This window comes from Syngnathoides biaculeatus, chromosome 4 (assembly GCF_019802595.1).
Source record: "Syngnathoides biaculeatus isolate LvHL_M chromosome 4, ASM1980259v1, whole genome shotgun sequence".
NCBI classification, from domain to species: Eukaryota; Metazoa; Chordata; class Actinopteri; order Syngnathiformes; family Syngnathidae; genus Syngnathoides; species Syngnathoides biaculeatus.
In genome coordinates this window covers 7,962,219-7,988,440 of record NC_084643.1, presented here as the reverse complement: position 1 = coordinate 7,988,440, position 26,222 = coordinate 7,962,219, and the positions used below count along the sequence as shown (strand labels likewise).

The 26,222-nt window shown below is 42.1% G+C and overlaps 1 protein-coding gene across 8 annotated transcripts in view; it reads right to left on the bottom strand.

Moving 5' to 3' along the window:
* The window catches only part of grid2 (glutamate receptor, ionotropic, delta 2), a 491,233-nt gene that overhangs the window by 219,765 nt on the left and 245,246 nt on the right, over window positions 1–26,222 (bottom strand). For all 8 annotated transcript variants that reach the window (XR_009794537.1, XR_009794538.1, XR_009794536.1 and 5 more), the window contains one exon: window positions 1,773–2,060. Coding sequence is in view for 5 of the 8 variants with exons in the window: in XM_061816592.1 (XP_061672576.1) it covers window positions 1,773–2,060 (288 nt within the window). In the remaining 3 variants the exon portion in view is untranslated. The remainder of the gene's footprint in view (window positions 1–1,772; window positions 2,061–26,222) is intronic.

Here is a 26,222-nt window from a genome sequence, read left to right as displayed (position 1 = left end):
TTTGACCATGCACAAAAGTTCTCACCGAGACCATAATTTTAAACGCTGCAGAACGTTCAAGAACGTTCGTGGAACATTTTACTAAGGTTCGCCGCATATGGGTATATAAACCGATGCTTTGCATTCTTACTTGCGGCGCTAGTTGCTGAAGTCCGCAACCCACCTTTTTTTGGTCTAGGCGGCATGATGCTGACTATTCAAACTCACGAGAACAACTGAAGTGAGTATGAAATTTCTGTTTTCGTTCCCAAATTACACGCCAGAAAAATGCTTTTCTGTTGTTATTCATACGTTGGTCACACGCTCAACACGCTCGTCTTACGTTGACAAATGGCTCGTCGCGCCCCAATGACATGTTTGCACACGCTAATGTTTTTTTTTAGGGGTATCTTATTTGGTCACTGTCGCTTTTCATGCGTTAGACACACGTTAATCACACGCCAGATGTGTCATCCGCGTTTGAGAACGCTGAAAAACAGAACGATTGAATTGTTCAGAGAACGTTGACCAGAACGTCATGGTGCGACGGGGCCATAACCCAGAACATTTCCAGACTAAAGTTGGAGGCAATTGAGCGGAGACGGTGGACGCATTTAAACAGATTGACAACGAGAGGTAGAATGAGACGCCGACCGCGGAATGACGTGTAAAACGAGTTGCCTGGCAGACGCGATGTGGGAGGACGCCGATCTTGATTTAGCCATATATCCATTAGCTCACTAATGTCCTCCCGTGCTGAGACACCACTGGTGCCCTTATGTAAGTTTAATTCAAAATTCGCCCCCAGAGATGAGTTCCATCCATTCCACCTACAGATATCGCCCCCTGTCTCATTTTGCTCATATCAGTGATTGAAAACGTCTCTGCACAGCCAGGATCTCGTACTAAGAAATAAGCCTTATCATTAATGAGGACGTTTGTTACCTCTGCCGAGCAGTTCTGAATTCCGTTGACTGTGTTTATTCATGAGCGGGCAGAAACGTGAAAAAACTAATCAAGTGATTTCCCGCGAACTTGGGGGGTAGTGGGGTGCAAATCTGGCTAAATTGAAAGTGTCAACTTTGAGAGCCTTTTTTGCTGTATTCTTTTCTTCAAATTTTGTGTTAAAATCTTGATATAAATTTTGGACTAAATATAGGTATTTAGGGGCCTTCATAAATGATGGGTTTGTATTTCATAAAATTCATTGATCAACTGTGGGAAAAATTAGGTAAATTATTAATTCATTAATTAAAAATGTACATCAGGAGGTAGAGGTACCAATATAATTTGGACGGCCTATTTTTCAGCATTTTTTTCTGCAAATAATGGACATTTTTATGGTAATATTTGGGTATACTTGTGGACTAAAATAATGCTATTTAGGGGTACCTTTTTTTTTTAGAAATGAGAAAGAGAATAATTGTATTAACTAGGTGGAAATTAAATGAATTGATCAGAAATGCACAATTTAAATGAATAATGTATGTTTTTAATATTTATTTTTTCAGCTTAACAATTTTGTTTTGCCCAATTTTTTTCAGGGTTTATAACTTTTTTGGACAACTATTGGAAACCCCAGTCGTCTAAAAAAAGATACAATATTCTTGATCAATATTATGTATACTTACAGTATAATTACAAAATACCTTGTATTTAAAATGATTAACAAACAAAATCGATTCCACATGAGCAACAGAATTATTAATAATCAATTAGCAATTGTCTAATGGGATGCTATCCTCATCCTGACTGTGAAGGTGTACAAACAAAGGAGCTGAAATCCTTCTTACCAAAGTCGGAGTCGTAGAAGAGGACAAACTTCTGCCAGCTGTACTCGGACACCACTTGCATGATGACCTCGTTGAGATAGACGGGCGGGCGCACCATCAGCGTGTAGTCGTCGGCTCCGGGGCCGCGGCTGGTTGGCGGGCAGGCGGAGCGCGGCGTGCCCGCCGTGGAGCGCTGAATGAAGAGGTGCGGGATGTGCATGGCGTCGGCCAACGTCTGCAGGCTGCCTGCCGACATGCAGCCGATGGAGCTGACCAGGGCCAGGATGCCGCGGTTCATCAGTTCGCAGGCTGCCGGGAGACGAGAGGAAGACAACATAGACCGGTAAATGCTTTTTACTATTATTAAGTCTTCGTTTAGTAGCAGGGTTAGGGGTTGTGTCAGGAAGGGGATCCGCCGTAAAAACTGTGCCAAACAAATATGGGTGTTCATCTTAAATGACACGCTGTGGGGACCCCTAACGGGACAAGCCGAAAGAAACCCCCCAATCCGACTTGAAAGCCTCATTTAAAATATTAAAGCCTAACCAAGCCCAATTCTGAAATCCTAACCGAGACTTGAACGTTTAAATGCACCAACCTAGACTAGAAACCCTTATTTGAAACCATAACAGCCTTCTTTTAATCCTTAACATGTGCTTGAAACTCTTAGCCTGGCTTGAAACCCTCATTTAAAACCGTAACAAAACCCCATTTTCAAACAATAACCCAGACATGAAAACCTCACCCTGTCTTGATAAAGGTACTTTCAAACCAATGATTTGAAATCCTAACCCAGGCTGGAAACCCGAATGGTAAACCCCTAATACCGATGCACTGCATCCAAACTTCAACCCTACCGAACGAGCGTTATTTGGCCAAGTGTGTAAAAAAACACGCAAGGAATTTTTCCCCGGCAGACGGTGCCTTCCCTGATACAACATCCAGAACAAAGAACAAGAGACATTTCTATTTATAGGAACTATTCCTTATAAAAGTCGTGCCAGATGTAAAATCTTCTTAGTTTAGAACCGGTACGAGATAAATGAGTCAACATCCCACATTGTGTAAAACTTGGACAGAGTCCCTTTACCCCTTCGCGGTTCCCGTAATAGACCAGTGCAATGACAGTTGTGCAAAGGGAGCAGGTTAAAGCGACGAATCGTGCGATAGTCTACAGAATAAATTACTAAAGCTGTTATTGATTGGACCAGCAGAATGTGAGTGTCCCAACAATGGCATGAGGCAGAAAATAGTAAATTTGCTGATTAAGAATGTAATGACTTCATTGCCAGAGGGGGAAAAAAAACTGTTCGAATGGCTGCTAGTTTTGACTGGCATTGATCTGCAGCCCTTTCCCGACCCCACCCGCTGGTGGCCAGGACGTGGAAGATCCGAAAGAATCCTGCCTGCTCTGGACCTAGTTCGCGTTGGGTGTAAGTCCTCAATAGTGGGTTGAGTGGTGCCGATAATCCGTTCAGCTGTTTTGATTGTTCGTTGCAGTCGGACTTTGTCCTTTTTTGTGGCGGCCCCAAACCTGATTGTGATGGAGGAACGCAGTACTGACTGGATGATAATCTTGAAGCCCTGACCCTTGTCTGAAACCCGAACCTCCCAGACATAAATCCCATTTATAATCAACTAATCTTTGTAACTGCTCCAATTGATTGATTGATTGATTGTCTATGTGGCTCATTTCCACCGCACATGGCGGGGAAAAGATCCTATTATGTTAAAAATTGCAAATCATCATCAGTCAATAGTCTACAAGCAATATGGTTCGGAAAATCGACTGTTATGTTAAGCAATGAGTTGAACAATTGTAATTGAATAACACACACCGCTAGACACCCAAGTCAACAGGCCTTTCATATTCACCCCATTGACTATCGCTAAAATTGAGCCTTGGTGCAATGATTGATGCGTTTGCCTTAAAAAGCAAACCTTTCGTTGCTCCCAATGACCACAATTGAAGCCGATGAATGAGATTGAAGTCGGGACAAGAGCCCGGAGCGCTACGTCAACGTCAACGCTATTGATCCGCCGTCAAGCTACTCTTTGTCAAGCACAATCGCACGGCGTTAACGCTTTGATAAAAACTGCATTTGAAGTTTTGATATGAGGATATGAGGAAAAAGTCTGTTGCCAAAAAGTACAGGATCTTTGCCAAGTATTTTATTTTCTTTTTTTAAGTTCCCACCGAGTCTCTGGCGTGTTTGTGCTTTCCTCGGATTGTGAGCATTATCTGCGCTTATTTCGGTGCCGTTCTAGTTTGTCGGAACTCCTCCGCATAAACCCCCCCACCCAAAAAAAAAACAAAAAAAAAAAAAAACCCTCTGCTTTCCACCTACTCAACCCACTCCTCATTTTATCGCCAGTCTTGTCCGAAACAGACTCCCAGGAAAGTTTCGCTCAAAGCCCCGCTCGTCTTTTATATTTATCTATTTTTGCGTGCCATACATTTGGATCACCTATCAGCACCGGTTGTGAATACCGTAGGCCCGTCGTAATTTGGAGTCAAACATCTCGTCTCTCATTTTCCATTCCACCAGCACCTCGCGTTTATCGTCGTTCCTCACCAGGAATTTTATGTTTACCCTCGTGGCAACACAAACTGTCGTCCCCAGGAAAGGAAATTTACCAGAACGGGCTTCTGCATGTGATCAGATAACCGCGTATTTTGTTTTAAGACGTGATGAAGCAGCGTGTACTTCATGACCCGAGGTTGTTTTGCACATAATCTGTAAACTGTTGGCAATCACAATGTCAATAAATAAACAAATGGATAAATGAATAAGATAATATTAATAATAGATTACGCTTACATATGACACCTTTCTGAACACTTTCAGCTTTCACGCAGTATTTATTCACTCCTCAGTGACAACCTGGTGGTGGTCAGGAACTTGTGTAGCTACCGCTGCCCTACTTCGGCCTAGTACGCACTTAAGGATCAGCATCAAATATCAAAATATGTCTCATATTTATGAGAAAAAGCAGCTGTGAGGATGGAAAGGGTAATGCACGTCGTCTCCGTTTGACAGGGTCATCTATCACTGGAAGACAGTTGTACCTTGGCTCAGGCTCAGTACTCAAGTTTTTTTGTCATCTTAAAAGACACTTTAAATATTACAGAAACTATACACAAAGAGGCGGAACGGTGGATCAACTGGTAAAAGCGTCGACCTCCCAGTTCTGAGGACCAGGGTTCGATCCCGGCCCCGCCTGTGTGGAGTTTTAATGTTCTCCCCGTGCCTGCGTGGGTTTTTCCAGGTACTCCGGTTTCCTCCCACATCCCAAAAACAACATTAATAGGACGCTCTCAATTACCCCTAGGTGTGATTATGAGTGCGCGTGTTTGTCTCAATGTTCCCTGCAATTAGCTGGCAACCAGTTCGGGGTCTACTCCGCCGCCTCCTGCCCGTTGGCAGCTGGGATAGACTCCAGCACTCCCCGTGACCCTAGTGAGGATAAGCGGCAAAGAAAAATATCAGGCACTTAACAGTGGTTAGTCGCAGTGTGTGTGGCACGCTCCGATAATATGCAAATCTATCCTCTAACTTAATTCAGTTTTTATTGTCAACCATCTCCAGTCTGCTTTTGGGGTGCAAGATTCAGCGGTACTTCATTCTAACAAAATATAAGCTGGCTCATAATAAACATACAACTGGTTATTAGAAAGATCCATAATTCGTATTTGGCACACCTTCGTCAAAGTGCCACTAAGTGCACTGTCAGCATGACTGCGACAACTTGTTTTGTATTATTGGGACAGAAGACGCTGCGTACATCAAAATACCTTGTACACTGCATTTCTGCACGTTTTCTCTGTAGAACGCTTCCTCTTTCTAAAAAGGAAACACTTATTGTCCAATACTGTTATAGAAAAATAATGACTACGACAACTTCCCTTTCCCTTTCGCCATATTTCACGTGTCACTTCTGCCACCTCCTCCGCCGTACCCACGGTTTTGTGCTTAAAAGCACGCTATCACACTTATATCTTACCAATAAATACATAAACACTGAGTTCAGCAGGGAAATGTAAAAAAAATAATAAATTAACAAAACATTTCAAGCCCACACAACCGCCTGTGCACTGACTGGTACTGCACAAGTCTAAAATTGGTCCTGTCAACCCGCACAATACTGAACCGACTAATCTGTTCAGTCTGCAAATAGAAATGTGTCACAGTGAGATCAAATAAATAAAATGCTTCCCAAAAAGGATCTGTAGCGACGTGCAAATATACACGATAATTTAATATGACATATTCAAGTTGTTAAATAAAATGTGAATTCAAATAAAGGAATGCAATTCAATTACAGCAACAAAAGAAATGTAAAATATAGTTGCGTTTAAAGGGTTTTAATTGTACTAAGGAAATACAAAATTAAAAAAAAAAGTGGAAAAATACACTTTAATATTATTGAAAGAAATTACAAATGATAGTTAATTAATATTTTAAATAGAATATATTCGCTTGTAACGTTTTGTTAATATCCTGAATTACATGGTTCTACTCTCTCATAACAAATAAAAAAGTAACAAAAATTGTTTCATTCGTTCATACTGTTGCATTGCAATTTTTTTTTTATGACACTAAACTTGTAGACTCTAACAGGAAACAAAAATAATTAGATAACAAAAGCAAAATATTGCTTGCTTGCTTATTTGTGCACTAACGTTTCAGGGTACTGGCCGAGGGAAATAGTTTGGTTTGCATATTGAGGGTTTTAATGTCACTCAGTGAAATAATAAATAATTGTGGAAGATAGTTGTATTTATTTGTACATATTTTATTCCGTATCTATTGTTTTAAGCCCTGTATTTGCTTTGCTCATGCTTAGCAAAAATGACAGATCCACCCTTTTTATACAGCGAGGCAAAGCAGAGCACAAAACGAGAGGGTCGTGTTTGGAAAACCACAGAGTGCACCCCCGCTGGTCCAATTTATGACACAGTAGAGTATTTACATTGACAGATAAGCTCAGGAAAACAATCAGTGCGAGAAAAAGTGCTAAAAGGGCTTGAATATAACGTGAGAGAGGATCAAATTGCATTTGTACATGAGGAAATTGCTAAATAGTGAGGTGTCTGGCATCCATTTTTACTTTCTACGACACCTAGCAGGGAGGAGAAAAAAAATAATCTCCCTAATCATACCTTCCATTATTTATAAACAGCCGACTCACTCTTGATTGTTTACCGTAATTCCCGGCCTACAGAGCGCACCTGGTTACAAGATTCACCGAATACATTTGTAAAGGAAATGCCATTTGGTACAGACATACGCCGCAGCTGCGTAAAAGCTGATCCCACATTGAAACACGAGATATTTACAAAAAAAAGATGGTACACAGAAAGAGTTTAACACTAGCTCTAACGCTAGCGCTCACACTAGCGCTCACGCTAACAGGGGCGGTTAAAATAAAAAACGTACCAGTAAATATCACTGAGACACGCCAGTAACACAGCAGCAACACGCTAGCGCAGCTCTAACAGGGCTGGTAAAAGTCACTTCCTTGGCACATATTCCACCGGTCTCATTATTACCTTTTCTGCTCGAGTGCCCACTTGCGGCCATTAGGAAAAAAAAATAATAATAATTCAAAATATTAGCCATATCACCGCATAAACGGCATGGTTGAAAGCATGTGAAAAAAGTTGCGGCTTGTAGGCAGGAAATTACGTTCTCCAAGTGTTGCCGGGACAAGTGGAGCAAATAAAATTGGCAAAGTTATTTGTCACAGGCGTATCAATGACAAAACTTAGTTGGAGGTGGCCACTCAGAATATATGCACACAAAAGCGTGTATTGTGTATTTAATTGGTAATAGTTTGTGTGAAGGGATTGTTCCTCTTAGCAGTAGCTAATGGTGGGTTTATTTCAGGCGAGCAGATTAAAATTGATTCACGAGCAGACTGAAAAGCGCTTTCAATTTGACTGGCCACCATGCAAGTCTTTTTCAATGAAAGCAAGTTAAAGTTATGTATCTAATTCGGGGAAAAGGCAAATTATTTCAGCCAAATGAGGCGAACGTGCGTCTCCGGTACCATTAGATGGCCGGGTCGACACCGCGGCCGTGACGGTTTCTCCACGAAGCATTAGCTTAGCGCGATTAAGGTTTACGCGCTAATCCTCAAGTGATTTGGCCATTTAGTGTCCTGTACTTGTGTGTCTTAATTTCACATGCTGGTAAGACTGAATGAAATTTCCTTTGTTGAGCTTTGCATATGCCATAAAGAGACATGATGCACGTTTAACAATTCAAAGCACCTTTCAGTTTTTTTTCAATGATTTGACATACATTTATCACAATACTTAACATTTTGTGACCAATTATCAAGAATTATGAATTGTACCCGAGTCTGTTCGTACTTTACTTACCCCCAATCCTCAATCATATGTTTTGTCCTCTTTAAATAAAGTCTTAAGATGATGGCAAAGCCCTGGAAAATGAATAAAAGTAGTAAAAAGTAGTCATTGGTATCAGGAAGTACTGTATGGTGAAGTGATATCTCTCTCGACTTGGAGACTATGTGGATGTGGAGGAGCTAAGTTTAGTCTGTGTTGTAGATGGAAATTCTGGAGGGTCTTCTGTGTTTTTTGTTTTTTTTTAAACCTCCAAAATCAAGTCATCTGTAGGCCATATATATTTTTTAAGGCAGTGTAAAATGGTTCTTGAAGGGATGATAGTTTGTGGTATAATCCAATGAAACAATGCTTGCCCATGACATGCTAGTAGTTGTGTCACACGCATTGGGGATCTGCGTGTTTCTGCAGATATTGTGGTCACTCGAAAGTGGCTGTGGATATTTGCACAGCCTAGCTGTTCATTTTATGGATAAAAAAAACTTTGTGCAGAGGTGCATTAATTAAATAAAATGCCTCACTTATGGACATGTTATCATAAATATCATGGAGCAAAAGATTTACTCGGTTGTTTAACTTCATATTCAGAGAGTGGGCAGGCAACCCAAAGAAAACTGTTTGTACATCAACAATTAACGGCAATTTTCCCCCAGCATGCGACTTTTAATCGTCTCGAAGTTGTAACGCAAGCAGGTAATCGGTCGTTTCACGACTGCGAAAAAAGCCACATCAGCAAAATCAGCGCGTGCGGATTTTTGATTATGAATCACTCAAAGCCGTTTGAATGCTGCACAGATGGCGGTTGTTTACTTTATTGTTTTCTTGAGCAGATTGAGTGAAGCGGGAGCACTAAACTGCTTCGGAATGTGTGGGAGTCAACAAATCTGTGTCATCTCGGTCTTTTGGAATGTTTCACCCGTCGCTCTCGAAACACGTCCGCCCGCCTCGCTGCCAACCCACACGTGCACGCGTCGTGGACGTCCGAGGCCGATCTGCGATCGTCTCGTGATGAAAACGGACCATAAATCATTGATGGATCCAATTTTGCGAGATTTGCTGGGCCGCGACTGGCCGCTTTCTCAGTGCTTTTCTCTTCGGTTTCTATTTGAAGGCTTTTGCATTATGCATGCCCTCCAACAGTGACATATCGGATTGAATCCCGGGAAACGAAATTGTCAACTGCGCACTGCACTGGCACCTTGGAATGATTCTGACTGTTTAACATTATCTATGTTCTCCATGTTTGGGGGGATTAATTTCAATTTTAATTGAAATTGTTGAAACATTTTAGTTTATGATTCAAATGATTCTTTTTTTTTTTTTTGGTTAAACTTTATTTTAATTCATTCTCAGCTTGTCACTGAACTGAAACATTTCATTTTGACAGAATGATAGTCTGTACCGTAATTTCCGGTCTATAAGCCGCGACTTTTTTCACATGATTTCAACCCTACGGTTTATGCGGCGATGCGGCTAATTTGTGCATTTTTTCTAAACCGCCATAAAGGGGCACTCGAGCAGAAAAGGTAAGAGTGAGATGGTGGAATCAATGTGGTGAGGAAGTGACTTTTACCAGCATGTTTTTTTTTTTTTTTTAACCAGCCCTATTAGCATTATTGCTAGCGTGTTGCTGTGTCTCAGTGATTTTTACCTTTTTTTTGTAACTGGCCCTGTTAGCCCTGCACTAGCGTTAGCGCCACCCTAGCATCTCCTGTGTCTCAGTGAAAAACCAGCCTTGTTAGCGCAGCGCTGCTAGCATTAGTGTGGTGCTGCTCGTGTGTTGCTCCTGTATTACTGCTGTGTCTCAGTTACTTCGGTATTTTTTTTTTTTAACAGCCGTTTGTGCTACCGTGTTGTTGCTATGATAAGCTAAGCTAAGGTATTACAACTTTAAAAACTCTGTGTACCGTCTTTTTAAATATCTCGTGTTTTAATGTGGGCACTTGCGGCTTTTACACAGGTGCGGCTTACGTATGCAAGTCATTTATGTTTTTAAACATGGATCTATGCTTGAGTGAATATTCAGCCCTCAGACCTGACACACGATTTTGCGGAACGTCCACGCTAGGTTGACGGAAGCCTACTGGGGTGGGGGAAACCTGCTGCTTAAACATATATATTTATCTCCGACAAACCAGAAAAATGCCCGAAAACATTAAATAACCACATTAAAAGTCTGTTCCTTACGTCAAACTTGTGCAAGCGTATGAATGTTTATGAATCTCGCCGCCGTGGGCTTTACAAATAAACTTGAGTTGATTTGACATGTAAAAAGCATACGGCCATGAAATACAGATTTTTACTATGTGCACTCTGGGGAAAAAAAAAATGGAGGTTGATTGCATAAGGGTGACAAAAAGAGAAAATTCATTTATGCCTCCAAACTTAAAACATTGTAGGGCATCTCATTTACGATAAGTGAATCAGTTCTTGATCAGAAGTAAAGAAATGCTGAGGGAGCTCATAACATTGCGTTATAACTAAGAATTGGATAAATATTAGTATTTGAGTGGTGAATGTACATGGGAGCGTGGGATTGGCTCCGACGAGAATATTTCCGCATGAGACTCGTATTTAACGGACACAACAGTTATTATACAGGTTTCACCAGAATCAGGGGCAGTGTAACAGACACCGCTGAATGTTACCGCTTAGTCATACACACACAAATACAATTTTACAGCCTATTACATTGGTTTTTAAAATGTTTTGTAACTCGCATTTCCGAGCTACTCCTAAATAGATCAGAAATCATGTCGGACAGACAAACGTTCGGGTCGAGGAGCTGATCAAATGTGGGTAATTAGACAGGCACTAGCATTTGCCAGTTCATTGCCTTGCGCTAGTGAGTTGTATTCACCGCCTGTGGGACACTCCCCTCTATGGGTAAACTAGAGTAACCCGAGTCACAGCGATGCTGTGCCCTTTTGTTTGATCCTGTCGTGTTGAGTTGTTTGCCCCATAGTCATCGGACCTTGCTGTATGTCTTTTGGATCGTGCCTAGCCCAGCGTTTCTGTGCATCTGCCTTGTCGGACGGCTACACCGTGTATGACCCAGGTTCCGGAATAAACTACATTCAACATTATGCCTCTGCCTTGAAGTCCTGCATTTGGGGCTACCCCCGTACCGGAGGTTTGCGTTTCAAAGCATGTTAGAAAATGGGAAAAACTTTTCCAAAAGCTAAAGTCCATAAATCTCTCATTTTAGTAAAACACAAAGAGAATCAGTTAAAAAATAAAATAAAATAAAAAAGACTCAGTAGTCCGACTTGACAAAAAAAAAAAAAAAAAATCTGAGGACTGGACTCTTTTAAATTATATTTCTTGTTTTTTCAATTTCACGAAAGTGAGGAGTGTTACAAATAGATTGTTGATATATTGTATATTGTTGATTTTATTAACTGTCCTGCAAAAGGTGCTTAACTGATGTCTCACTTTGCACTGGGGGGAAGAAAAAAATCAATATCGTGTAATTACAACGTAATTGAGGGCAGCGAAGCAATGCAATGCCGTGGATGGAGAATGTGAGTGGGAGTGCCTTCTAATATCAATTTATCATTTGTGTGTTTCCTTGAAAAACAAAAACAGTTCTGGAGACAAAATCCACAACAGTCTATGGAGATCCAGACATGACATGATCATTTTATTGTGGCCACAATTGCACACAAAATGCCAATATATGACTATAAAATAAAAAAAAAGAAAAAATACTAACTTTTGGGTTTGTGGGTTTCTCCTTAACAACTAAGCAAATGGTGTGCACCATTGTTCAAAACTGCAATTCCTGGTGTCCTTATAAACCAAGTGAGGTTTCTCAATGTTTTCATGAATAGTAGTACATAATAATAGTAGTGCTGCAATGTTAAGGAATTTCATGCTCTTGTTCAGTGTGCTCGCCTTTGCATTTTGAGCACCGAACCCTCCAAAGGTCTCTCACTCCACCCTCTCCGCTCAGAGGCGAAATTCAGGTGTTACAGCACCACACGACAGATCATTTAAAAAGAAAATAACAAATTAATTGAAAAAAGAAATGCATGGTGAGAAACTGCTACATACAACTTTTTCAACAATAAAATGTAATGTGTGCTGTTTTGTTTTTTGCAGAATAAAAACTGAAGTGTGTAAAAAAAAAAAAAAAAAAAAAAAAGAAAAACAAGATGACGATGGCAAGTGTTTGCATGTCAAACCAAAGCGGAACAAGCAAGCAATTTCTGCAAACACCAGAGTGTGCTCCATTAACAACGAGACAGTCGATGGAATAAAGAGTTTTTTCCTCTTCTCGACGAATACGCCAAATCAATGCAAACTCTAATCTGTAGCCCTGTCTGTTACCAGGATCCTTGATTTTTTTTTTTCCTCCACGGAATGTGAAACTTTATGATGAGATTGTTCCCGTTTGGTAAAAATGGGACGGCAGGTGCCAAATTGAACAGAAGATGTTGTGTAGTGCACTACGATGTATCCTCGTTCTTGCAAGATAGAAACCAAAAAGACAACTCTGTGTTATCCTCATGTTCAAATTCATCCATCCATTTGCTTTTGCCGCTTATCCTCACGAGGGTCGCGGGGCGTGCCGGAGCCTATCCCACCTGTCAACGGGCAGGATGTGGAGCACGCCCTGAACTAGTTACCAGACAATTACAGGGCACATGGAGACAAACAGTCGCAGTCACAATCACACCTAGGGGCAATTTAGTGTCCAATTAATGTTGCGTGTTTTTGGGATGTGGGTTGAAACCGGAGAAAACCCACGCAGGCACGGGGAGAACATGCAAACCCCATACAGGCGGGGCTAGGATCGAACCCTGGACCTCAGAACTGTGAAGCCAACGCTTTACCATCTGATCCATCGTGTCGCCCATGTTCAAATTTATAAGTATAAAGTTATTTTTGGCTCATTGGTGAACCTCCAATGATTCTTTAAAAAAAATATATAGACTTTCTCTTGACATATTTTTGGTATGTAGTGCCACATTCTAAGCAGAGCAAACGCTGATGGACAAACAAGCAACTGGCCAAGGTGAGATCAGCTTGGAAGAATATCCGTTTTTGTCATGCATGCTCTCAATGTTTTGTGCAGCAAAGCACGAGGACGCGCCGCTCTCAAGCGCACCGCTGTGTCAGAACAAATGAACGGCGCGCGCTTCAACCTGCTCCTAGGTGTGAAAGATGGCCCGTTCGGCCACGCAACTTCCAGTGCCACAACACACGCAGTTTGACACGCTCTGTTAGCTCACTGATGCATCGACCCCTCAGCCTCGGTGGATCGGGATGCCGACTGGTACAAGGAATTGATATGTTCTGGCATAAAGGGGATGCAGATTCACTATTCTGCTTGATCTAGCGCCCAACGCAAAAAGGAATTGATATCTGAAGAAAAACACTCCCAACATGGTAGTATATTACAACAACTGCTGTTTCCAGCCCCCCCCCCGCCCCCCCTAAAAAATAAAAAAAATATATATATCAGGTACATGAGGTATGAGATGCCTCATTGTATCATTTAAATCAGGGGTGTCAAACTCATTTTTCTCGCGGGCCACATTGTGGTTCCGGGTTCCCAAAGTGTGCCGTTATAACTGTGAAACAATACAAATATTTAATCATCTCATCGTATTGACATGATCAATTTATGATCTACTTTTGGAAGCAGAAATCAAGGGTCTTGTGTTTTTCAACTATTCATGTTTGGTAACACAAAAACGCTTTGAATATCAACTTTATTATTTATGATGCATGACAATTTTTTGTACAAATTTTTACAAGAATAATTGAAATTAACACTACATTTGGCTTCACGGGCCACATAAAATCAAATGGTGGGCAAGATCTGGCCCCCGGGCCTTGAGTTTGACACCTGTGAGTTCAAAAGTAATCCAAAAATGATAAAAGGTGCAGCAAAAAATGAATTGCGGGTGACTACAATGTATGCCATCAATGTATCTTTCAAGTGTTTATAAAACAGTGCATGTAAAATAAGAGCTCTTTTCTGAATACATTTTCCATTTTTACTATTCTGGAAAAAAGCGCAGCTACAAAATTTTATAGTTGCAGACAGTAAAATTTGGCTCGGTCTGAACGTCGTCAACAAGTATTAGTAGTCTGGACACTATGAATAACAATACTGGTCGTTTTTATATTTGGCCTTTACTTCCTTTTGAAAAAGAGTTGAATACACGGAAGATGAAGAATAATAGTTGCACAATATAACAACCGTGGTCTGAACACGCGATCACCTTAAGTTCAACAATAAATTCCAGTACATTGACTGCAAAGGGAAAAAAAAAAATTGAAGATACTGTAACATTTTCAGTCCATGTTCAGATCTTGTATTAATAATATGTTAAAAAACACAATTTGAACATGGTAAATTTTGTTCGGTGCACAAAAAAAGTTCTGTTTTGACGTTAATGGTAAATAAGACCGTAAGCATTGTGAAATATGTCGGCACAATGTCAGGACCATGTTGAAGCAACAGGTGGCATGAGAACGTTTCACTTTCGGGGAATTTGGGCGCCTTCTTAGGCGGGAAAGTGCTTTATTGATCCCTGAGGAAATCCAGAATTCATTACAGCCACTCAAAAGCAATGATGCACAACAGTTACAAAAAAAAGACACAATCACTGCTAGCATGACGAAATGTTGACCCCCGTGGCGTGGCGTGGCGTGGCGTGGCCAGCCTCATCAAGCGCAGATCTGCGCCCAGGCCGCTTCTGGCCACCCTCCAATAAACAATCCGCGCACTTTGTATCCAAGCACTTCTATAGATGACCTACTTGTGTCTGCATATTCTTTTCAAGCATTGTTGCACATCGACTACAGCTACAAGGCTGTGAGTGGCGGTGGGGCGCTGACTCACGCCGCTGCCAGGTTGGGAAAACAGGCTGTGCAAGTGCGTTGATGCATATTCCCCGAGGAGATCCTCACTTCAATCCGGGTGGACGACTTTGCTTCCATAGAAAGTTGCCACTGTCAGCGCGGATGCCTCCTGGCACTTCCTGTTTCTGAACATATCGGAGTTGGAACTCGGGATGGGCGTTTGGCACAATTTTACCCACTGATGAACTGATAATTAAATGGGACAGATATCGTATTGTCTGTTCTGAGCTCCTGTTTTCACACCAATAACGAATTACAACAAAGCTCCCCGGAGAGGTTGTCGGGATTTGGATGAAGCTGACATTTAGACAGCAAACGAGTTGATGCTCAATCACTCCGTTTTGCCCCAAGACAATCATAACACACGATTTAATTCACAATGACTAATTAAAATGCAAATTTCCCCGTACAAAAGCACCAAAAGTAATGCCCTTCCATTAGTAGAACACAAATGCGTTTGTGTGGTTACTTGCCTTCCATTTAACTTATTTTGTTTCAAAGCACGATTATTTGCAACACATTCCACACGATCAACTGATCTTCGTTTCTTATGTTGGGCGTATTGTTCTCTGCTAACAACAACAAAAAAATGTTTTCACAGGAATGAAAAAAATAAAATGAACACATACTAAGTAGCATGGGTGTTGGGTTCAAATTTCGGCTCAAGTTACCCTGTGTAGGGTGGTCATGTTCTTCCCTTGCCGGTGTTTTTTTAACGATTTATTTGTGTGATACAGCTGCAAATAAGTATTTGAACACCTGAGAAAACCAATGTTAATATTTGGTACAGTAGCCTTTGTTTGCAATAACAGAGGTCAAACGTTTCCTATAGTTGTTCACCAGGTTTGCACACACTGCAGGAGGGATGTTGGCCCACTCCTCCACACAGATCTTCTCTAGCTCAGACGGGTTTCTCGGCTGTCGCTGAGAAAGACGGAGTTTCAGCTCCCTCCAAGGATTTTCTTTTGGGTTTAGGTCTGGAGACTAGCTAGGCCACGCCAGAGCCTTGATATTCTTCTTACGGAGCCACTCCTTGGTTTTCCTGGCTGTGTGCTTCGGGTCATTTTCGTGTTGAAAGACCCAGCCATGACCCATCTTCAATGGTCTGATTTCCCCAAAATCTCACAATACATGGCCGCGGTCATCCTCTCCTTAATACAGTGCGGTCGTCCTGTCCCATGTGCAGAAAAACACCCCCAAAGCATGACGCTACCACCCCCATGCTTCACAGTAGGATAGTGTTCTTGGAATGGAACTCATCATTTGTCTTCCTCCAAACACTGATAGTGGAATTATGACCAAAAAGTCCCATTTTGGTCTCATCTGACCACAAAACCTTCTCCTGTGACTCCTCTGTATCATCCAAATGGTCATTGGCAAACTTAAGACGGGCCTTGACATGTGCTGGTTTAAGCAGGGGAACCTTCCGTACCGTGCGTGGTTTCAAACCATGACGTCTTAGTTGGATATACCCCCAAAGCATGACGCTACCACCCCCATGCTTCACAGTAGGGATAGTGTTCTTGGAATGGAACTCATCATTTGTCTTCCTCCAAACACTGATAGTGGAATTATGACCAAAAAGTCCCATTTTGGTCTCATCTGACCACAAAACTTGCAATATAGCAGGGTGTTCAAACACCTATTTTCTTCGCTGTAATTCAGCTTCTTCGCACGTTCCAAAAATAATGCATGTTCGGTTCACCGAAGACTTGAAATTGTCCATCGACGTTAATGTAAGTGTTGATACAGGAGTTGTCTGTCTACGGCATACACTATGCGCCCTGCCTGCATTTTTCTGAGAAGTGGTCCTTGGTGTCCATCCCCTATCGCCGATAGTCAGGTAGGATAATCATCGTCTTCTTTGTACTTGTTTGCTCACACACTCGCTTCCTCTTTGTGTTGCGGTTTAAAATGACGTCACGTCTGCCCTTTGAAGTATGTTCTTCCACTGTTCCATGTAAAATCTACGTGTAATATGTATGACGGCACAAATCCAGAGCGGGGCAGATGAAGTCGATGTGCCGAATCTCGCCATAAGAAATTAGATGGTGTAAAGATGCGACAGCCCCCCCCTTGTTGTGTTGAAAGGCACCCATCCATTATCTGAGGCGCTTATCCTCACTAGGGTCACGGGAGCACTGGAGTCTGTCCCAGTTATCTCCAGGCAGGAGGCGGGGTACACCCTGAACTGGATGCCAGCCAATCGCAAGACACGTGTAAACAACCAACCAGTCGTACTCAACATCACACCTCAGGGCAATTTAGTCTCCAATTAATGCATGTTTTTGGGATGTGGGAGGAAACCAGAGTGGCCGGGGAAAACACACGCAGGCAGAGCATGCAAACGTCAGACAGGCGGGGCCGGGATTTGAACCCCTGTTAGGTAGAAGCAACAACAATTGTGTTGAAAGCAATTGCAGTGACACACCAGACTTTCGTGATCTCCTTGTGATTAGCTGTTGTTTTCTCGCCAGGAATTCTCCATCTGGTCCCACCTCCACCTGCTCCGGTTCATCCAAAGAGACGTGACTTTATCTCCGAGCGTCTCGGTCGAGCCGGCGTTAAGTCAACTCAATGAACATGTCCCGTAGAAATAAATCGACAGCTCTTTGGTTTACAGTCCCGAGGCGAGCAATCATTGGCAGACACAAACAACATGTAACGTATTACCGTGTCCATCGATGTCTCCCTTCATATTTTTATGATATCCTACTCGACAGCGCAGGTAATGGCCTATTTGCAGACCCTCTAATCATATTTAGGAAAAAGATTTGCTGCTTTTTGCTGCTAATTGCTCTGGCGTGTCTCTATTTTCATAGGGTGCATGCAACGCATTCAAATTCTCCCACTGGCTTCTTGATCACACACTGCAGTTTTGTTATTTTGTTTTTTGTCCCCGCCACCCCATTTCTTAATGTCTCTACCAGAGAGACACATATCGAGTATGATCAGAGAAAAATGTGCTTTGGTGGTGCATGGATTTAGCTATGTAAATGATTACGAGGAATAAGAGTTCGGCAATCACTTTGGGGATGTAGAAGTTTTCTCGTGTAATCAGTCCTCAGCAATGAGTACTCTGCAGTGATGATTAAGAGTCATTTGCTTGATTGACCCAATAACGAAAAATGGGATATTATTCATGTGAAACGTTTGTTGTGATCTGGTTGGGCAAAAGAAAGATCCAAAATGTTGCTCTAATTAATGCACGACTGTCACATAATGCTTTCACGCTTATCGTTAGTTTTCTCCGATACAAATCAGTTGATGGGTTTAAAAATCCAAGCTAATCAGAATATGTCACAACATACCACAAGGACTTTGTTTCTCTTATCTTACTGAATTATAAGATAAGAAAAACAAAAATATAAACAGGAAGTAGAACCCAAGAATATAAACAGGATGCAGGTTTGAAGGAGAGACGAGCGAGTAAATGAAACAATCTACCAATAAGTCCGGTAGATGGTCAGGTCATTTGGAGTTGGTGTTAGAATGTGTAGATGAATAGTTGTTTATCTCAATGTAAATGTAATATATATGTTAATGTAATGTGACGCTCATAAATACTCGCAGCAGAGACCCGCAAACTGCGTGACGTTTCAGTTTTGGTCTGGAGTGCGGCGGGCCAAAAAGGACAGTTCAAAGGAAAATGCGATAACTGGGTGCAAGACACGACTTGTTTCAGGTCCCATGGGGTGAAAGTGTGCGTACCTCGGGATGGGAATAAAAGACGAGCAGCAGACTGTTGAATAAAACAGTAAAGAGTACGGGGGAAAAAAAAGGGGGGGGGGCATACATAAAGGCCGGGTGAAAGAGTTGCATACAAGGGCAAATCAGCTTTCACGAGAGACAAAGGGAGAGCTGTCAGTACAGAAAGGATGAAGACTGGAAAGGTTACACCACCGTCACGATTGCCAACATGGGTACTTGCTTTCTCGGCTGACACAGATGTAGCCAAGTTTCAAGTGATTTGCCCCCCCCCCCCTCCAAATGTAAACAAATAAAGTGGATGCACACATTGTATCGAAAGGCCACAGATAGTGGTTGAACCGAAAAAGAAAAAAAAAAAAAAACATTTTGTAGATTTCACAAATGCTGAATGACTGACACCTCACCAACCAACTTCATCTTTTCTACCAGCATGCAAAATAGCCAGCTATCCATTTTCCAAGCCGCTTATCCTCACAAGGGTGGCAAGAGTTGTGGCGCCCAACTCCGCTAACATTTACTTGTCAAATGAAGTAGAGACATTTTTTATCAACCTTCAAAATGTGATAAAAAAATGATTGTGATCGGTGTACTGTTTGGTGTTTAATGCAACCCTGTGGGGGGCACAAGCCAATGCAAACTGTAGGCCAGTACCAATCCAAGATAAATGCACAGGGTTGCATCAGGAAGGGTATCCGGGTTAAAAAAATTGGCAAACAAATGGGAGCATTCATCTAAAGAATCCCAAACTGGATCGATCGTGGCCCGGGTTAACAACGTCCGCCTCCGGCAACGTTCACCTGGACGGCGTCGGAGGAAATTCAGCTACTGTGGGTCGAAGACAAAGAAGAGGAGGAAAGCAGAAAGAGAAGCAGAAACCACGCTGCCTGGAACTTGGTGTGGGCACTTTGAATGTTGGGACTATGACAGGAAAAGCTCAGGAGTTGGGTGACTCCCCCCCCCCCCCCCCCCAAAGTTAAAGAGAGGAGACTTCGATGGTTTGAACAGGCACAGAGGAGAGACAGCGAGTATATAAGGTTGAAGGGTGGTGAGGATCCAAGTGCCAGGCAAAAGAGTGAGAGGAAGACCAAAGAGAAAGTTGATGGATGTTGTGAGGGAACACGAGGACTTTTGGTGTTTGGCAAGAGAAAGGCTCGCATGGAAAAAGATGCCGCGCAGTAGTAACCTAGAAACAGAACAAGCCGTAAGGACAAGGAGGAGAAGAAGAAAATGATACGCTTTGGTGTTAAAAATGTCAAACCAGGTCACGCTGCTGCTATTCATTGAAAAAGAAGGAAATTCTTCTCGAACGATCCTGCCGATCAAATTTAAATCACGCGCCACAACCGGAGTCTGATTTTATCCACACATAAATTAACAGGCGTTCAACTCCTGTCAGTTAGCAGCATAAGTACCTTAGTTCATCATCACTTCTGTGATTTTCCTAAAGACAAATTAGCTGCAGGTTATGGCATCCACGTCTGTAGACAGTCTCTGCGATACATGGCACGACTGACATTTTTGGGCAGATATTGGAATCTTGCGACGGCAAACCGAACGAGACTAAATTAACACGGCTTCTGTTGGTGACCGCCAAATCGTGCGGCACATTTTGCCTGAATTGCTTTAAATTGACTTTCATCAAATATCCATTTCGCACCTTAACGATAGATTACTATGACCTTCCTCGATATCGTATCGTTCACACCTCTGCCGTTGCCAACCCTGGTTGATGCATGGAGCTGCTGTTCATTGAAAAAGAATGAAATTGTTCTCTAACGGTCATAAGCGGCGAGATGAGTCACTTGCGGTTGCACACGCGTGCAGAGAGGATGTTAATATATGCATCCAGCTGCCCTTGGCTGCCTGTATCAAATTACAAATGCTGATGTGTAGCCTCTTTCCTCCAGGCAAGAATCCAGCATCACATGCTGGCCAAGCCAAGTCTTGCGTTGGATCAGTGCTGCTGAGCTCTTTGCTGTCGTTCCCCCGTGCTGACCCGGTCAACACTCCCCCCTCCCTATCAATTATTATCACTTTTCCTCTCCCTCTATAAACTTTAACCAACGAAGTCATGCCATTTGCACTACGAATGAACAGAAATGACTCCTCGGGTCTTATTGCCACCTACAATATGGCACGTTACACAATACATGGATGAACGCATCAACTAAATGCAAATCAATGGTAAATGCTGTGTATATGGATCCCCATATTTCATCGTTTCAGTCTCAGTCTTGACCACATTTGATTTTTAAAACAAACTTCCACTGTTGCCTCCGACTAAAAAAACTATACAGTCATGGGAACAGTATCAGTAAAGGAAAGAACAATCAATGTCAAAAATACCTTCTTAACTATGGAGGTGGCAGAAATGAAAATGTTGATGTTCTCAATAGGTGTGAGCAGGTTGGATAGGATTAGATATGCGCTCATTAGAGGCACAGCCAAAGTTAGATGTTTTGGAGACAAGGTTCGAGAGAGATCGATCCTTTGGACTACGATGTTCGCAGACGATATTGTGATCTGCAGTGAAAGCAGGGAGCAGGCGGCGGAACAATTTAGAAAAACATGACAAAGACAAGAAAGGCACGCACCGGAAAGGTAGGGAATGAAGATTAGCTAAAGTAAAATAGAATATAGGTGCATGAATGCGAGGGGCGGACGAGGAGGAGTGAAGCTCCAGGGGGAAGAGATAGCGAGGGTGGATGATTTCAAATACTTGGGGTCAACAATACAGAGCAATGGAGAGTGCGGTAAGGAAGTAAAGAAACAGGTCCAAGCGGAGTGGAACACTTGGCGGAAGGTGTCTGGTGTTCTATGTGACAGAAGAGTAGGGCAAAGTTTATCAAACAGAGGTGAGGCCGGCCATGATGTACGGAAAAGAGATGGTGGCACTGAAGAAATGACAGGAAGCAGAGCTGGAGGTAGCAGAAAGGAAGGTGTTGAGGTTCTCGCTTGGAGTGAGCAAGTTGGACAAGATGAGAAATGAGCTCATTTGAGGGACAGCCAAAGTTGGATGTTTTGGAGACAAGGTGCGAGAGAGCGTGAGAGAGAGAGCAGACTTGGATGGTTTAGACATGTCCAGCGACGAGTGAGTGAGTATATTGGTAGAAGGGTGCTGAAGATGGAGCTGCCAGGCAAAAGAGTGAAACAAAAAGTTTGATGGATGTTGTGAAGGAAGATGTGAGGATAGAGGGTGTTAGATGGGAGGATGCACGAGATGGGCTGAGATGGAAAAAGATGACACGCTGTGGTGACCCCGTACAGGACAAGCCCAAAGGAAAAGAAGAAGAAGAAGACTATGGGCTTGTTGGGCAGAAGGAGTTCAACAAAGTAATAGCCCTGGAATCCTACGAACACAGCTACTTCAAAACTAAATGGTCAATTAGTTGTTCACTTTCAGCTACGGATCATTGAAAGTTTTTACAGTTGTGATAGACATGTCACAACAAATTCATGCCAAAGTGGTGATGGCCACTCTCTTTTTCTAACTTTTTAGGCGACACTCGTGAGTGTGTTGTGGGAATAATTCATTGCCAAAAGATTCATGAAGAAGTCATTCTTTCACAGATCGCCTTCACAACACCTGATGATGGATCCAGGTCAAAAGTGGTTGGCTACCTATCCAAAAACATCTCAGGGTGGAATGAAGTGACACAATTCGAAAATTTTGCTCTCAAGTTGCACAATTGGGCTATGTGTCATGGAAGTGTAAGCATAAAAAAAAAGCATGAAATTGGATATCTGCAGATAAGCATCAGGCCTCTTCAGCAAGGGGATGAAAATACGATACGTATCAAATATCTGCCGAAGTGAGTGTACCGCAAACACGCAGATCTGATAGACCCCTACTTTCCTACTTGACGTCATGAAAATATTCTGACTGGCGATATAGAAGCACTCGCGTCTGCACAAACAACTGTAATAGACGTGTTAAAATAAGACTCGTTGTACATCATAAACGACAGCAGAAGCATTCAGAATAAAATGGTCAAAATGTGCTAATTAGAGGTGTGCCCATCATGGAATAACCTAAACGATTACCAATGGTGGCCAGTGGATAATATGGAGGTGAGTCTCATTTCATTCCGCATTATAAGGCGCACCACATTATAAGGCGCACCTTCAACGAATGGCCTATTTTAAAACTTTTCTCACATATAAGGCGCACTGCATTATAAGGCGCATATAATAGACGCTACAGTAGAGGCTGGGGTTACGTTTTGCATCCATGAGATGGAGCTGCACTAAAGGCTCAATATTGATCCATATGTAAGGTGCACCGGATTATAAGGCGCACCATTGGCTTTTTAGAAAATTAAACGCTTTTAGGTGCGCCTTATAGTGCGGAAAATACGGCAATTAGCCCACACCAACTATGTAAATGGTTTGCAATGTTTAACGTGCATTATTCATCTATTATTATTTACGTCTGTATTGTCACTGCCTGGTGTTTATGAGTTATTAACTTGCAGTTTGGGCATCTGCACACGTGGGTTGTTTCCTATCCATATTGGATATGTGTCGACAAGAAAAAACAGATATAAGCAATAGTTCGGAAATGGGCTCTTGTACCTGCAGTATAAATACAGCCCGAGAATTACTCATAGCTGGGAATAGCTATATTTGCACTTCTGGTGCAAAATCTCTACAACAGAAGGTCAAAGTGCAGTTTCAGCCAAATACTGCACACCACCCAACGAATGTACACTTTTTCCATTTGGCCACGGGTCTTCACTCATCGAGGCCATTTGCGGAAACAAGGCTCCCGGAGCAAATGGTGCACATAAGAGGGCAGCACAGAGTTCGTGCGCCCGGCAAGGGGTTAAACCCACATTTATTTTGCGAGACTGAGCACAAAGTCAAAAAAGCGGACAGCCGAACGCGTACGAATGAGACCGAACGGAGGATGGGGAAGCGAAGAAGAGAATAATGAAGGCTGACACATCAAAAGGTGAGCTCAAAAGATAAATGTACACTAAGATGCAAAGAGACAGAGAAGGAGGATGGGGGTGAGAAGTGAGACAGTGACGGAGACAGCAAACATGAGGCGAGTAACGAAAGAAAAGAGGAGATTCAAGACTTGTGATGTTGCATACTAAGAGAGATAAAGAGAAGAATGGAAAGAAGAGAAAACTGCGACAACTCGGCCTTCCCTGATGCCCTCAAATTATATTTGGGACTGTTTTGCAACAATGTGGGTATGACATTCATATCAGAAAAGCATATTGCTATGAACTGAACTGGCCCGACTCTCGACGACGTGGTGCACGGAAGTCATTAGCACGGCTCGCCTGCACAGCCGCTTATCACCATGATACGTGACCACCATTACACAGAGGTAGATGCGTTAGCTCGGAATGAAGGCGATTATTGTAATTTGCCTTTTTTTCCACCCCCCACCAAAAAAAAAAAATCTTCAAAATTCAATGGTGCGTATTATACATCGGTTTAGTAAAAGTGGGGAAACATCCTTCACAGTGAAATGAGATACGTGAGTAGATAAGTGGTTATACAACAGCCATAAATTTGTTTAAAATCCACAGTTAAAAGTAAACACTTTAGTGTGGAAAAAGAAACATTCAAGAACAAGTCAACATTATTAATATAACTGATCACAATTGATTAGAAAAACAAAATAGGAGAGGGTACCGCCAACATTTAGTGAATATAATAGTATCTACGGAAAGAAAATCATGGGTCCACATTAAACAAAAAGGAGACGGGTTTTCCTGATTTTTGAAACCAATTTTGGAGGTGCGCATTATAGTCGAGTTGACACTATACAAGAGACTAACGGATGATTGATAGTAAAGACTGTTTTTGATTACTGACAGAAATAACGATAGTTTGAGGAAAGCGGGCTGGACGAGAGTTTGCCATGTCTGTCTTTTCAGTCGGAAGGCCCTAGGTTCAAATATTAGATCAGGCTCTACTGTGTGGAGTTTTAGACTGGTGCGGGTTTTCGTCTTACTCGCTTATGCGCCCAAGTTCCACAAACACACATCTTAGTCAGTGATGGAAAGTAACAAAGTAAAATTACACTCTAACCTCAATATAATGGACCCTGATTGAACAGATAACGGAAGTAATGTACCGTCTGGACAATAGACGTGTCCAAATATTGTTTCCAGTTGTAACTTCAGCCAGGGTTGTTAAAGTCACTTCACTTTCACTTCACTTTTCACTTCAACTGCAACCTGAATGATGAAATCTGGTAGAAATGGATGGATGTGGACTTTTCACCATTGGTAACATATTTGTTCACTTTTTTTGCAGCTGGCACAAAATTTCCGCCATTCATGAGCTAGCTGTCGTGAAGTCCGCCTTGAGTAAACTGGGAAATGTACCAGGAACAGTAAAGTGTTTATAGAAAATGTATCATGCCCAGTTTAAACCCTTTCCTTGATCAGAAGAGAGCAAGGGACGGTTTCAAATTGTTGACTGGGCGGGATGGTGGAGCAGCTGTAGAGCGTTGGCCTCACAGTTCTGAGGACCAGGATTCCTAACCCCAACCGGGACAATGTTGACTATACATATAGCAATAATACCAAACACACAGGTTCCTTGAATGGAGCGAGTCGGTGTTGTGTAGTCACGAACATTTTCCACTAATCTATCCATTATTAATCGGCGCGTGATTGCATGACCACCAGTCAAGGTTATAGGAGTCCACCTTGAGTTATTTCGGATACGCACCCTGAACAGGGCAGAGCGCAAGGATGGAACCCAGTTCTAAGACGTACGCTGCCTAAACCGGCTGCCTTGGGATTCAAAAGTAGACGGGAAGAGAGCAAGCAAAGTATAAAACTCCGCAAGTAAACAACACTCACTGTAAATATTGCATTACTGCATGAAACCTCCAAGACAGACTGGAACAAAGTGAATGGAGTCAGTTTCCCCAAAGGTGGAAAAATCAGTGCTTCAATAATTCTGCACCCAAAAGAGCCTTTGCGACGGTTTTTTTCCCCACTTTTCAAACCGACTGTCTCGAGAGAACTTATATGTTTATAGGCTCATATATTCTGAAATATTTCTGAAACTAAATGTTTTACACTTCGATCTCAGCATTTTTACACTTTGCTCTGACTGTTTTAAATTTAAAAAAAACTTGACTTGGAGACACACATATTCCAACATATTTACTACTCTGAACTCGGTAAAATGAAAATGATTTTTTTGTCCATTCTACTCAATTCAAATCCATCCGAATCTATTGCTTTTTTATTGTAGTCCCAATGTAAACATACAATGGCCATTTGTCTAAATTTAATTGACGGTTCATGTTGAAACTGAATCAGCTATCCATTTTCCGAACCACTGATTCTCAACAAAATATACAATAATAAAAAGTAAAATGGGAAAATGCGCATACACGCATGCCAAATTGAAACCCCCAAAATGTTTCGGTTGAAAAAAGGTTTCAATCGACAGTGCACAACTGTGGCAAGATCATTAACTGCACTTCACAAACAATCGACACACAGATAAACACAATACATTCACTA